Source organism: Trifolium pratense, linkage group LG4 (genome assembly GCF_020283565.1).
Source record: "Trifolium pratense cultivar HEN17-A07 linkage group LG4, ARS_RC_1.1, whole genome shotgun sequence".
NCBI classification, from domain to species: Eukaryota; Viridiplantae; Streptophyta; class Magnoliopsida; order Fabales; family Fabaceae; genus Trifolium; species Trifolium pratense.
In genome coordinates, this window is record NC_060062.1 from 53,784,576 (window position 1) to 53,797,822 (window position 13,247).

Below are 13,247 nucleotides of genomic sequence, written 5' to 3' on the forward strand. Positions count from 1 at the left end.
AAGACGAAGCTTTTTTGTCTTCTAACCACTAAATACTCACTCCTGTAGTACCAAAGAATGTTTCAACCAGAGGATTTTAAGCACAGAAAAGAAAAACCAAAATGATTAAAATGAATTTATTAAGTACATACATTGAAACTTTTTCTCAATATTTTCTCTGAACTTTCATCCTTCAAAGTCTAAAGATTGCTATATTATTTCAACTTAGCTAGAGAAAAGTAACATGTCTACAATTTCTTCATTCTCAATTTCAATCATAGTCTTGACATAGAAACCAAACACCAAAAATTTCATCCCTTGCCAATGTTCTCCGAATTTCACCACAAATAACAATCTCAAGATGGGGCTAGTGAATTGAATTAAGTAACCACATACATATAACTTGTTTTTTATATCTTGGAAATGCACACTCAAAAAACATTAGACAAAAGCTTCGTCAAAATCCACGTGTAAATCACCGATAAGGTAGCGCCAACCGGAATAGTAACTGCCCATGAAGCGCAAATCTCCTTCACAGTTTCTGATCTAACACTGTTAAGTCCCCTCGCGAATCCAACTCCCATTACTGCACCAACTAGTGTATGTGTTGCTGATATCGGTAGCCCTAGCTTAGAAGCAAACAGAACCACTGAAGCAGCCGCAAACTCGGCTGCAAATCCTCTCGTTGGTGTAAGTTCTGTAATTTTCTTTCCAATTGTAGCTATCACTCTATAACCCCACATCATTAGCCCGGCAACAATTCCAAATCCACCCCATGCAAGAACATCAATCGGAATAACTATCTCGGCTCCTTTTGCAGCGCCTTGTAGAATAGCTAGAGCAGCGGCCAATGGACCTATCGCATTGGAGACATCGTTTCCACCGTGAGCAAATGACATGAAACACGCTGATAAAACTTGCATGTAGCCGAAAACTCCATAAACTATTTCAAGTTGAGCACCCTTAGGACCTGTAATATCAGAGAAGAAGCCTATGTTTTGATGGGCAGTGTCATCATCTTTTGGCTCAGATTGTGTAGTATTTGGCTTATCTAGAAGATGTCCGAGTTGTTTTCTGATAGTTCTATTAACCAGGAAAGCGCCGACGGTTCCACAGGCTAATGCCTGGCTTAGAGCTATAGGAAAGGTCTTGCTAAGAGGGAATGCAGAAAATGAAATTCCGGTTACACCGAGAAATACAGCAATTGGTGCTGATGCAGCTGCTGCTTGTCCTGGGTTATTTGCACTGTATACAAACTGTATGGTTGAAAAAGATTAGTAGTTGAATGAGAATGAATTTAACATATCTGTTTCGATTAACAGTTTAATTAAGCGTTCATAGCATATACATTTTTCATATACGTGTCTATGTATAAACGATTTAAATAATAAAAGATAAAATAAAGTCTTATTGTTTCATATAAGCTCCCGCGAAAAGCAGAGGTTGACGAAGATCCGAAAGTCCATTTTTTATTACCTCCCTGGGTTTATTAAGCTGTTTTCATAGGTAGCTTATAAAAATAAGCTAATATCAACTTATGTATACGCCGTAAGCTGTTTTTATAAACTCTCCCGAGCAGTATCTCAAGAGCTTATGTTAGTAGATAAGCTCACATAAGTCGATCCAAACAGGTCTCCACTTAATAGATAACCCTGAAGTAAGGATGAAGTACATGCCGATCGAGAAGAAACAAATGTTGCATTAAAGAGCTTACCCTTCGGATGCATTTGTAGACGAGAAATGAGACTGCTGCTCCCAATAGAGGCGAGAAAATCCATGAAGAAATCACTCTAGCCAATGAACCCCAGAAAACAGCACCAGCACCTCCATACACTAGGCCAAACCCTACCATTGCTCCTACTATACAATGTGTAGTAGATACCGGCCAACCATAATATGATGCAAACTGCATATCACAAAACATAAGTAGGTGATTAAGTTCATCGGATTCATATAATGAAAGCATAGTTTTTATTCATTTTTTTCTGTTGTTTGAACATAAGCATTCTCTAGAAATGGGGTCATAACAATATAATCAATTTTAGCCTTAGTTAATTTTATAGAATCAATTAATTCAAAATCAAATTTTATTACTGCATAACCAAACACACATATCAGTAATGATTTGCTCTTCTGCTGAAGTTTTCAAATGGGATCATAAGTCATAACAATACCAATATAGAGGCCAATTTTAATTCCCACTTTGAAAATTTTCAATCTGGCTTTGTAAGTATGAGCATGTTGAGATTACTGTTATACACAATTTAAATTGCGGTTGCATTATAGGTAAAAACAATTGCGGCCGTGTGGATTATTACTACGTACGAAAATTAGTTTTCATAATAACTCAGAAAACTCGATAACCAGTTACAGATAGTAAGTACTAAGCATGTTGTTTTAACTAAACAATGAGACAAGCCTTGTCTTTGCTGATGCACATTTGAGTTCAATGTTTCCAGTTTCCTCATACACTAAAAAAAGACAATTTTGGACGCAATTCTCAAAGAATTTTCTTAATTTATATGATGCTGTTTTTGTTTTATCCTTTTGGCCTTTACTTTCCAATGACAGCAACAAAGCAATGCATAAAAAAACAAAAATACAGATTAATTTCCATGTAGCCGCATAACATAAGCAATATCTTGATACTTAAAAAATGTACACTAAGGAACTTACCAATGTCATAGAAATGACACGTTTCTAATGGAAAAAAAGAGAATCATGTGTTTCGTTGTCTTTGAAATTTCAGCCAGGAAATCCTACATTCCTAACCAAGGTTTTACCTTTTTACTGCGGAAAATTGTTGTCAAGAGTCCTACATCGATTGTGAGATGGTATGAATAAATGTTTGTAAGTGAGGGCAATCCTCACCTTACAAGCCCGATTTTGTAAGGTTGAGTTAAACCCAACTCCCAATTCTAAAATGGTATCAGAGCCTCCTCCACGATCCACCAAGCTACCTGATATCAGGTTTCTGATTAGGCCACCCACCATTTATATCCGCGCACCAAGCCCAATAGTGCTGGGGTGAGGGGGTGTGTTCAGAATCCCACTCGGTTGTGAGATGGCATTGCAGTCGCAATGCAGTTGGTTGCATCTCTTCTGAGGGCAGCATATTATGGAAAATTGTGGATAAGTGCAGCCACACAGTCGCAATTGTTTTTACCTTTAATGCAACCGCAGTTGAAATTGTGAATAACAGTTGTCTCAACATGCTCATACTCACAAAACTAGATTGAAAATTTTCAAAGTGTGAACTAAAAATTGGCCTTTATATTATGCGGTAATAAAAGATTGTCAAGTGTGAAGTGATTCATGTTTGGATACATTCATCTAAAGGTGGATTAAATAATCAATTCGCAGCTAAAAACTATCTGTAGAGGTGGAAACTCTAAATTCTAACTTTAACTTAGAACGAATTTTGGAGATAATCAATTCTACTCTAGAATATCCAAATACAACAAAATCAATTTTTCCTCCTCCAAAAAATTGAACCAAGCGTACACTAAATTGTTACCAAACAATTAGTTTCAAGTGGTTAATATCTAAGTTGTTAAGAAGTCCCACATCGGTTGTGAGATATGTCTATAAAGTAGAGACAATCCTCACCTTACAAGCCGGTTTTGTAGGGTTGATGTTGAATATTGCCTTGAAATAATGTAAAAATCAGAAAATCATGTTTTGGTAGATTCTGCCTGCTCACGCCCAGGCGTGGGAGCTAGCGCCCAGGCGTGAAAAACTGGGCTGAACACTGCCTGCTCACGCCCAGGCGTGGGAGGCTGCGCCCAGGCGTAGTGCCTGCGGGCCTATATATTTGTTATGCGTTTTCTGACTTTTTTAAGGAGATTTTAGGGTTTCAAAGGCTAACAAAAAGGCTAGGGTTAAGAGAGATCATCTTGGGAAGACTCTAGGGTTAGGGAAACATTCTATCACCTTGGGAAACACTTTCATATTGAATTTCTTGGTCACGGGAAGAAATTCGGGCTTAGGGTAGATTTAGGAAAAACTCTAAATTTTGTAACTCTTGTGGTGAATTTCATTGTAATCAAGGAACAAGTTTGATAGTGGATCGGAGAGCTGCTCTCTCCCCCAGAGTAGGTCACATTGACTGAACTGGGTAAACAATTCTCTTGTGTTCCTTTTTCTTTATCGCTTTATCTTCTGATTTGTGATTATTATTGCCGATCTCATTATTTGATTGCTTAATCGTTATTTGCTCCACACATCAATTATTTTATTGGTGTGATTCAATCCGAATTCACAACAATTGGCACCCACCGTGGGGCAAGGATCAAAGGATTAAGGTATCATGGGTTCTAAGTGGGAAATTGAGAAGTTCACCGGGAGTAACGACTTCGGGTTGTGGAAGGTGAAGGTTAGGGCAATTTTATTAACTCAACAAAAGTGCGATGAAGCTTATGAGGAAGGCTATGAGAGTGCGGGAGCACTCATAGTCACAAGTTGGGAATCAATGGAGTTGAAGTCATGGATTTTGGATGCTCCGATCACATGTGTTTTGAGGAAGGAGTACTTTGAAGCCCTAGAGCTAGTTGAAGGTGGAGTTTGTTCATCTTGGAGACGGGAAAGCTTATAAGGTTCAAGGTATGGTTGAATTTCTTTCACACAATGCGAGGTATTGTTCTTGAACTTTGTTACTAGTTGTGATTCTCATGGTGTGGATAAGTTGTGAAACTTCGGTTGGTTGTTAGTGACATTGGTTGGTTTTAGTTGTACTAGTGAAATGAAGTTTACTAGGTGGTGGAACTAAACCGGGAAGTGTTGGAGACTAACAATGACTTGATGTGTGTTTCGGAGTAGTTGAAAAGTGTTACGTTACAAGGTGGAGGACATAGTGGATATACCGGTTTGAGGCTTTGGTGGAGGAAACTCGGTTTGAGGTGGAGGTACATCAAAGTGGTATGGCTATGGAGACCTTGTGTGGAAGCAACGGTGATCAAGCTTGGTAACTTGTTAGACTGCGGGAGGTAGTTAGACACAAGAAGAGTTTGAGGTTGCAGCTTGTGAAACCACCTAAAAATTCCAAGGTTGGTTGGAGGCAAGCAAATCTTCAAGAGTACGGAAAGATACAATCCGGGGTTTGAAGATGGTACGGTGTAGCTTGTGGGTTGTCCTAAAAATCCAAGGGCAATTGGAGGCAAGCATTTTTCGGGAGTACGGAGAGGTAGACTCCGGGGGCCGAATAGGGTGTGTAAACTTGGAGAGAGCAGCACGGTGGTTGATGAGAAGTCGGCATCACCAATGATTTAAAGGCAAGGTGGAGAATTGTTGAATATTGCCTTGAAATAATGTAAAAATCAGAAAATCATGTTTTGGTAGATTCTGTCTGCTCACGCCCAGACGTGGGAGCTAGCGCCCAGGCGTGAAAAACTGGGCTGAACACTGCCTGCTCACGCCCAGGCGTGGGAGGCTGCGCCCAGGCGTAGTGCCTGCGGACCTATATATTTGTTATGCGTTTTCTGACTTTTTTAAGGGGATTTTAGGGTTTCAAAGGCTAACAAAAAGGCTAGGGTTAAGAGAGATCATCTTGGGAAGACTCTAGGGTTAGGGAAACATTCTATCACCTTGGGAAACACTTTCATATTGAATTTCTTGGTCACGGGAAGAAATTCGGGCTTAGGTTAGATTTAGGAAAAACTCTAAATCTTGTAACTCTTGTGGTGAATTTCATTGTAATCAAGGAACAAGTTTGATAGTGGATCGGAGAGCTGCTCTCTCCCCCAGAGTAGGTCACATTGACTGAACTGGGTAAACAATTCTCTTGTGTTCCTTTTTCTTTATCGCTTTATCTTTTGATTTGTGATTATTATTGCCGATCTCATTATTTGATTGCTTAATCGTTATTTGCTCCACACATCAATTATTTTATTGGTGTGATTCAATCCGAATTCACAACAGTTGAGTTAGGCCCAATTCTAAGATGGTATCAAAGTCTCTCCACGATTCGCTGGGTCGCCTGCTATTAAGTTTATGATCGGATCATCCACCATTTATATCCGAGCCTCAAGCCCAATAGTGTTGGGCGCGAGGATGTGTGTTAAGTAGTCCCACATAGAGGCAATCCTCACCTTACAAGCCGGTTTTATAGGGTTGAGTTAGGCCCAATTCTAAGACAAGTGATTAGAGTCAATGGTTAATTGGCCTAGTTATGGACGAATCCTACCGGAAAAACCGAGTTAGAATATGTCTAGAACAATTATTGGCTATACTTTACTTACCTACCCACCAAACTCCAGATTACCACCCTTTTCCGGTGTTAAGGCGCACACATACACACACACACTAAATTGTAAAACTAAAAGTGTTTACCTGTAACCAAGTACCAGCAGCAGCAAGTGAAGAAAGCAACCCTGCAAAAAGCAAAGAATCCTTCCCTTGAAAAACATTAGCAACAAGTATCCCTTTCTGCATTGTACTTGTGACATGAGTTCCCATCAACAATGCCCCTGAAAATTCCAACACTGCAGCTGTCAAAACAGCTTGCCTAAGTGTCAATGCACCAGATCCAACTGAAGTTCCCATTGCATTTGCAACATCATTCGCACCAATATTCCAAGCCATATATAACCCAAACAAAAGTGTTGCATATGATAACACTTTTGTCTTCAATGTTAAGCCTTGTCCTAAAGATGTCATAAACAAAGGAAAAACAAGTGCAGCCATTGCTATACATATTGTTATAGCAGAAGCTGTTCTTGATGATATGTTAAATGCTTTTGCCATTCCTGATACTTCACCATTATTATTCTCTTTCTCTCCATTTTTTGTTGCATTATGGTGTTCAATTTCTTCTTTTGAACCTTCTTCTCCTTCTGCTTCTGCAAAAGATGATAAACTAGCAAAAGGGTGTGTGAGTTTACAGTTTCTCAAACTTTTTGTTATGTTTGTTGAAAAAGGAAGAGTCTTGACATGAAGAAACTCTCTAAGAAACAAAGGTGAAGTATTTTTGAAGAGAAAAACATGAGAATTTCTAAGGTAAAAAGAAGATATTGATTTTGTTGTTTGTTTGGTTAAAGAGAAACCACAAGAGTGATTCAAATTCATTTCGTAATGAAAGCAAGAAAAAATATAATGAAGTGTGTTTTTTTGTGTGATTATTCAGGAAGATTCTTTGCCATAGGAATGAAGAGGAAAGTGGAAGAGTGGTAATGGTGGTGAAGAAAGAGTGAAAGGAATGTGATGGAAAAAAGCATTTTGATATTTGCAATTTTGTTAAAGAGAAGAATAAGGTGAGAGTGGATTTGGATGCTTGCTTTGGTTGATAGAAGAAATGAGTGGTGAATGGAGCTTCTTGAGGTATTGTAATGTTTGTTAAATCTTTGTCAACCATAAAAATAGTGGGAAATTAGTATTTTTATGGTTGAAATTTTGGAAAATGAATAATTTTGATATAACATTATCTAGAGATAAAAGAATACGACATTTTGTGTCTATGTGTGTTACACGTGTATAGATTAGCATGATTTGTAGATTCCCTGTTTTTTTGTTTTGTGTGTGTTGTTTGCAATACAACATTTTTGAAAATTCTATTGGAATTGAATCTTAGGTAAAATTTGATTCATGTAATTTGTATAGCTGGAATATATGGTTAATTTGTTGGAATTAATTTAATAATTTAATCATATAACATGCTCTCAATAATAAAGATTAAAACTATAATCTTACTTTAGTGCGGAAGTCAAATAAACATAGGAGCATGTATCTTTAAACAGGATCTACAACATGTTGATTTATCAAGATTATTGAAATAGTAATAGGAATACCTGGATGATGAATCCATTAGATGAATTAACCGCAGAGTCTCTCGGTAGTAATCTTGAAACACAAAGAGAGACGGACGACGAGCATCCGTTGGCTTGTATGGTTCTTCCTCAACCGGTACCCTAATGTCTTAATTCTCTTCAGATGGGGAGAAGAGATTATTTGCTTATGTGCGGTATATTGGGGACCATAGCCTATATATAGTGTGATGGCCAATTAGGGTTCCCATTATTCAGAAATGGGCCATCATGACATTCACTCATATTTAGTCCATATCCAATTAATTAATTAATTAATTCTAAATAGAAATCTAATTAGCCTTTTACTTTATTTGATTACTTAATCAATTAAGGCTCCTAATTGATAAATAGCTAATATAATTATATAAAGATATTTGCCCACATAATATTATTGAAATATTATAAAATATTCCAACAATCTCCCACTTGGGCTACATATCGTAATAATTATATCATTATTCCTTAGGCGCGCATCCGAATGCTATTCATCTTTAGATTTCAACTTTACAATCTGATACATCTCATACACCAATAATGGGACCATCACGGCTGTCGTCACTGACTATAACGTGACTGAACCCCGACGACCACCACATCAATGTATTAGACGACATAGATCTGATATGGATGAGTGGCATGGAAATTTCATGCAATGTGATCTTTATATCATGCCTATTTCCAACTGGTCCAACTGAAAACTTTAGTGAGATCAAACTGAAGTTTGCAAATTCAATATTTGCACAAAAGATACAGAACCGGTTATAATAATAATAACCTCAAACTTTATTTCTGCAGAAAACCTTAACAAAATCTGTATCAGTATCAAAACCAAAGTTAGAACATAACAAATTAGAGACTCCCACTAATCCAAGACATCCTTAGTGACAAAAATAATATGAAAGACCTTAGGTGTCACGTCTTTGATTAGTGAGTTAGCTAGCATAAACTTTATCTCTATATGTTCTATCATCCAACAACAACTAAAAAGTCGACAAACTTTATAAAATAGTTGTTGAAACATTATCCGACTGACTTATGTCACAATATAACTTGAGTTGTCTTTCAAAAACTTTTACTTTATGCAACCAAGTGACATAAATACTTACAGTCAGTTCTTGAGTTAAAATGTCCATTATATATAGACATCCAAAAGGATCAGAGTCAAACATCCTGATGATCTTCAAATTGTTAGATTTCCGATATGTGAGCACAAATTATTGTTCTCTATAACAATCTTTATGGTTGCCTCATTTTAACAATTCAAATCTTGAATTGCTCAAGTACCTGCCAAATGATCTTATCGTATACACTATTTCCGGATGCGTATAAGTAAGATCATACATAAGTTTCTCAATGCTAAAGCATATGGGAAAATATTTTATTTTCTAAATTTCCAGATTTTCTTTTGGACAATGATTGAGACTAGACAGTCTCCCCTTTATGATTAAGGCAATTCCTTAGTTTATTGACTTTCATGTCGAATTTACTTTCAACTTTATTGATACGACTCTTTTGTTATACCCAAATGATACATTGAGAATATTTTTTAAGTATTAAAATGCCTAATACAAAAGAGATGTGCCCAAGATCTTTTGTCACTAAACTTTTGTTAGTGATTTCTTGATTTTACACAACAATCATATATTATTGTTGAATAAATAAAATAAATTCGACACATTAAATTTAAAATATAAACATACTCCCACTGAACCTGTATAATCCACAACTCTCCATAATATACATCTCAAAAACCAAATGAGACAATCACCTTATGAGACTTTTGTGGTATCAATAATGAGACAACTTTCTTAACAAATTAATGGATTTCTTTTGTTTGCACATTATCTACTTTGTGTCTATTGACATAAAGTTTCATCTGATTGCACTTTATTGTGTTTCTTAATGTTGCCATTAAGAAACACTATCTTGATATCCATCTTATTTAGCTCCAAAAAAAACTATAATAAGTAACAAGTGTTGTGACTGTCCTAATAGAGTTTTCAAAACAAAATGAATATGATGTCTCTTTTCAATCAATACTTTATGACACTTGATACTTTAATTCTTGAAGGTATTGAGTTTGATCTTCATGAATTAATCTCTTAACTTAACTGAGAGAAAGAACACTAATGTCCTTATGAGGATCCAAATTTACTATATAAATAGTAACTATATGAATTGATTTAGAACCAATTCTTCTTCACTCAATTTTGTTCTTTTACCATATCTCTCCCCCAAACTCAATATCTTCAAGAGACTTTGCAATTTTCGTCTCATAATGTTCATTAACATGGGACCAAAGTTTATATTTCTCAAAATTTTCACCAATTCTAGATTGTCACAAGTCATAACTGAATTGACTATAATAATATTTGTATGTAAAAGACAAATTGAATCTCTAGTTTAAAATAATAATAAAGAATTTATAACATTAATGCAAAACTTAATTCACATGATGATTCACCAAATTGTCTTTTAAATACAAATATAAGTTAGTAACAACAATCTAACAAATAGTTGAAAAACCATCAATCTTCACCGATTTATTTCCCCGCCAGATTGATGTGTCTTTCAACATCATTGAAATTTGTCGGTTTAGATCATAATTTCTTATTATTCTTTATTTGCCTTTATCCTCTGAGGTATTTACATAATGAGCACTATATTATTTTCTCTTTCTTCAATATTTTCTTCATGGCACACTTTATGAAATGATCTATTAAAGAATCATTTCTAACTTTAATAGTTATAAGACTAATTGTGCAAATAGAACATTATATGCTAAATTTTCGACAAAGTAACTTGATTGTCAAAATTATATCGCTTTAGCAAGATTAAATAGTTACCTAATGTGCTCTTGAGATTTTCTTTGCTTAATAATCCGAATGAAATATTATCTCTCCGATGAGAGCTTATTTTTCGCTTTAATGCTTTAGAAGCACTTTAATTTAAGCAAAGAGAACATGACAAAAATCATGTCATCTTAAATAACACCTCAAATATCTCTGGAACTCAAAACTTTATGATCATGATCTATGTCATTCGGAGTATACTCGCCTTTTATACTTGAGTCTCACTTTAAAGTTACCGAATAGTGAGAGAATTTGAGTTTCTCCATGTTGACATAAGTTTAGATCCAAGAACACAATGTTCTTCCTTTATGTCTAAGCGCTAGAATTTTAAGAATTAAAATTCTAACATAATTTTGCAGATACATAAACTATATTAGTTTATAGAGAACCAAAAAATTACTCACCAAAATACCTAATGCACCATTGATGTCAAGCCCTTAAAAAATAACATCAATTGCTAGTGGTATTTTGTGACAATGATCAAACACTGACGGTCAATATTGACAAACAATAAATCCTTATAATCGTCACATGTTTATAATTATAAGTGTGAATGTAATCCACTAAATACTTGTATGGATCTACACTAACACGACTTTATTAGGCACGTCAATAAATTAATATAGAGGCGTGCACTTCTTTATTTGTAAATTATAAGACAAACAAGATACCAAGCGCACCATCAATTCCCAATCTTTGATTGTAAGAATTAACTGCAAGCGGTACTCTCAACGTAATGATCAAATGTTGGTAATAAGTCCTGTAAGATAATGTGCGTCTTTGACACCAACCATTACCCACATGGATAAACTTAATAATTACTACACATTTACCATCACAGGTATGTATATTATTCGGCCAAACTGCATGTCTTCCTTTTGGCCGACTGTAACAGCTCGCATGAATAATCTCATACTAAATCTTTCATAATTTCAATTGAATATAATCTACGCACCGGAGGTTGCTTTAGGCAATTTTTTTTTGTTTCAACCAACTCAATCAAAATTACTAGACAATTTAATAAATTGAATATATATGTATGTAATTATTCGGCCGAACTGTGTCTACCTTTTGGTAGACCAAACTAGTTTGCATAAATAATTTTATACATCCTTATATGATTCTAACTGAATCAAATTTACGCAACAGAGGTTACTTTTGCAACTTGATGTTTCAACTAAGACAGTCAAAATCACCTGACAATTTATTAAATCAAATGGGAAAAGTCTTAAATTTAGAAGGCACTACCCACAAAATGTAGGCATTTTCCTTATGATGTCACTTGATAATCACAAGATTAAAAGACATCCCTTAGTGTGAGAAGAAACTCACAAACAACCTAAATTAGCATGAAATATATCCAAAGAGCATGATAAAAGAAAATTATTGTAGAAACTTATAACAATAAACTCAAACATCATAATCATGCTATAAATCAAATATTTAATTTAAAATTAAATTAAATCTTTATATATACAAAAAAAAAATATTCATGCCACAATTGATTCACATATACTCAATGATTCTTTAAATAAATGAATGAAATTCTATACTTGTATTTTTCAAAATAGATGGAAACCAAAACTTTATATTCTATAAATAAACAAATAATTATAGAATCTATATTTTCCCAAAATTTAAAGAATCAAACTTTAATTGCTTCACATACCAAATTTGATAAAAGTATTTTGAGAATCACTATTAATTACTATTTAACGGCAATTAATTTTCTACCAAAAAAATATATTAAACCAAATCTTCATATTTACAAAATCTTTCATATACCTTATTTCTCAAAATAAACTTTAAGTACATGAGGGATGTGAATTAATTTATATTTACTATAATAGTGTCGACACAAATTGATTTCGTGTAGCAAGACCAGAAAAAATTCAACTTTGCACTATAACGATGCACCTTACTATGAATCCACGGGATACAAAAGGAATAAACATTGGAAATTTGACTTAAATGAAAAAACACAATATTTCCATATCTTGATTGCCCAGAAATTCAATCCAAAATTTCAAATAGAAACCAAATTTGAAAGCACTTCAATAACAAAAGTGTAGAAGTCCGATAAATTAAAATACATGATTTTAATTTGTATATCTACCACTTAAAATTGTTGCTGGTTAACAAAAAAAAGGAAGAATAGAATTGGCCATATTCAATCGGTGGTCACATACATAAATATCCTTATTTCCTTACTTATGCTTTCAATTTCCCAAAATACAATTAAAATAAAATTCACGTATGAATCACAAAACCACACTGAATGAATTTCTTATATGGGCAGGATAATATAACCAACCACAGTGATGAGTGGTGACAATTCTATATGAACAAAAGTAAGATGCACAATTAATCCAATTAGTGCACTGTAAACACGTAGAAATATTTTATTTCAATAAAAAACCAAATGTCAATCCCACTGAAATAAAACGGCCGCCCCAAATCAGAAATTTGATCGCTTAAAATACAAAGCCACACGGAAACCTTTATTACCAAATTCAAATTAGGGTTCATATTATAGAAGCGAAATCCAATACCCGCTCTGATACCACTTGTTGGAATTAATTTAATAATTTAATCATATAACATGCTCTCAATAACA

General features: G+C 34.6%; 1 protein-coding gene across 1 annotated transcript; it reads right to left on the minus strand.

Moving 5' to 3' along the window:
* Positions 1 to 85: 85 nt before the first annotated feature.
* LOC123924485 (inorganic phosphate transporter 2-1, chloroplastic) lies at positions 86 to 7,322 on the minus strand. Its single transcript, XM_045977392.1, has 3 exons — positions 6,307 to 7,322; positions 1,694 to 1,885; positions 86 to 1,235 (listed from the first exon to the last, which is right to left on the minus strand). The coding sequence occupies exons 1-3, from the start codon at positions 7,039 to 7,041 to the stop codon at positions 411 to 413; spliced, it is 1,752 nt and encodes a 583-aa protein (XP_045833348.1). The 5' UTR covers positions 7,042 to 7,322; the 3' UTR covers positions 86 to 410.
* Between the last annotated feature and the right edge of the window lie 5,925 nt (positions 7,323 to 13,247).

Bases quoted from the DNA above. Each gene is read 5' to 3' on its own strand.
- LOC123924485 (XM_045977392.1), bottom strand. From the start codon at position 7,041: ATGAATTTGAATCACTCTTGTGGTTTCTCTTTAACCAAACAAACAACA. The intron at 1,886-6,306 runs GTAAACACTTTT...TGTGATATGCAG, and splicing joins CTGCTGGTACTTGGTTACAG to TTTGCATCATATTATGGTTG. The intron at 1,236-1,693 runs GTAAGCTCTTTA...TCAACCATACAG, and splicing joins TCTACAAATGCATCCGAAGG to TTTGTATACAGTGCAAATAA.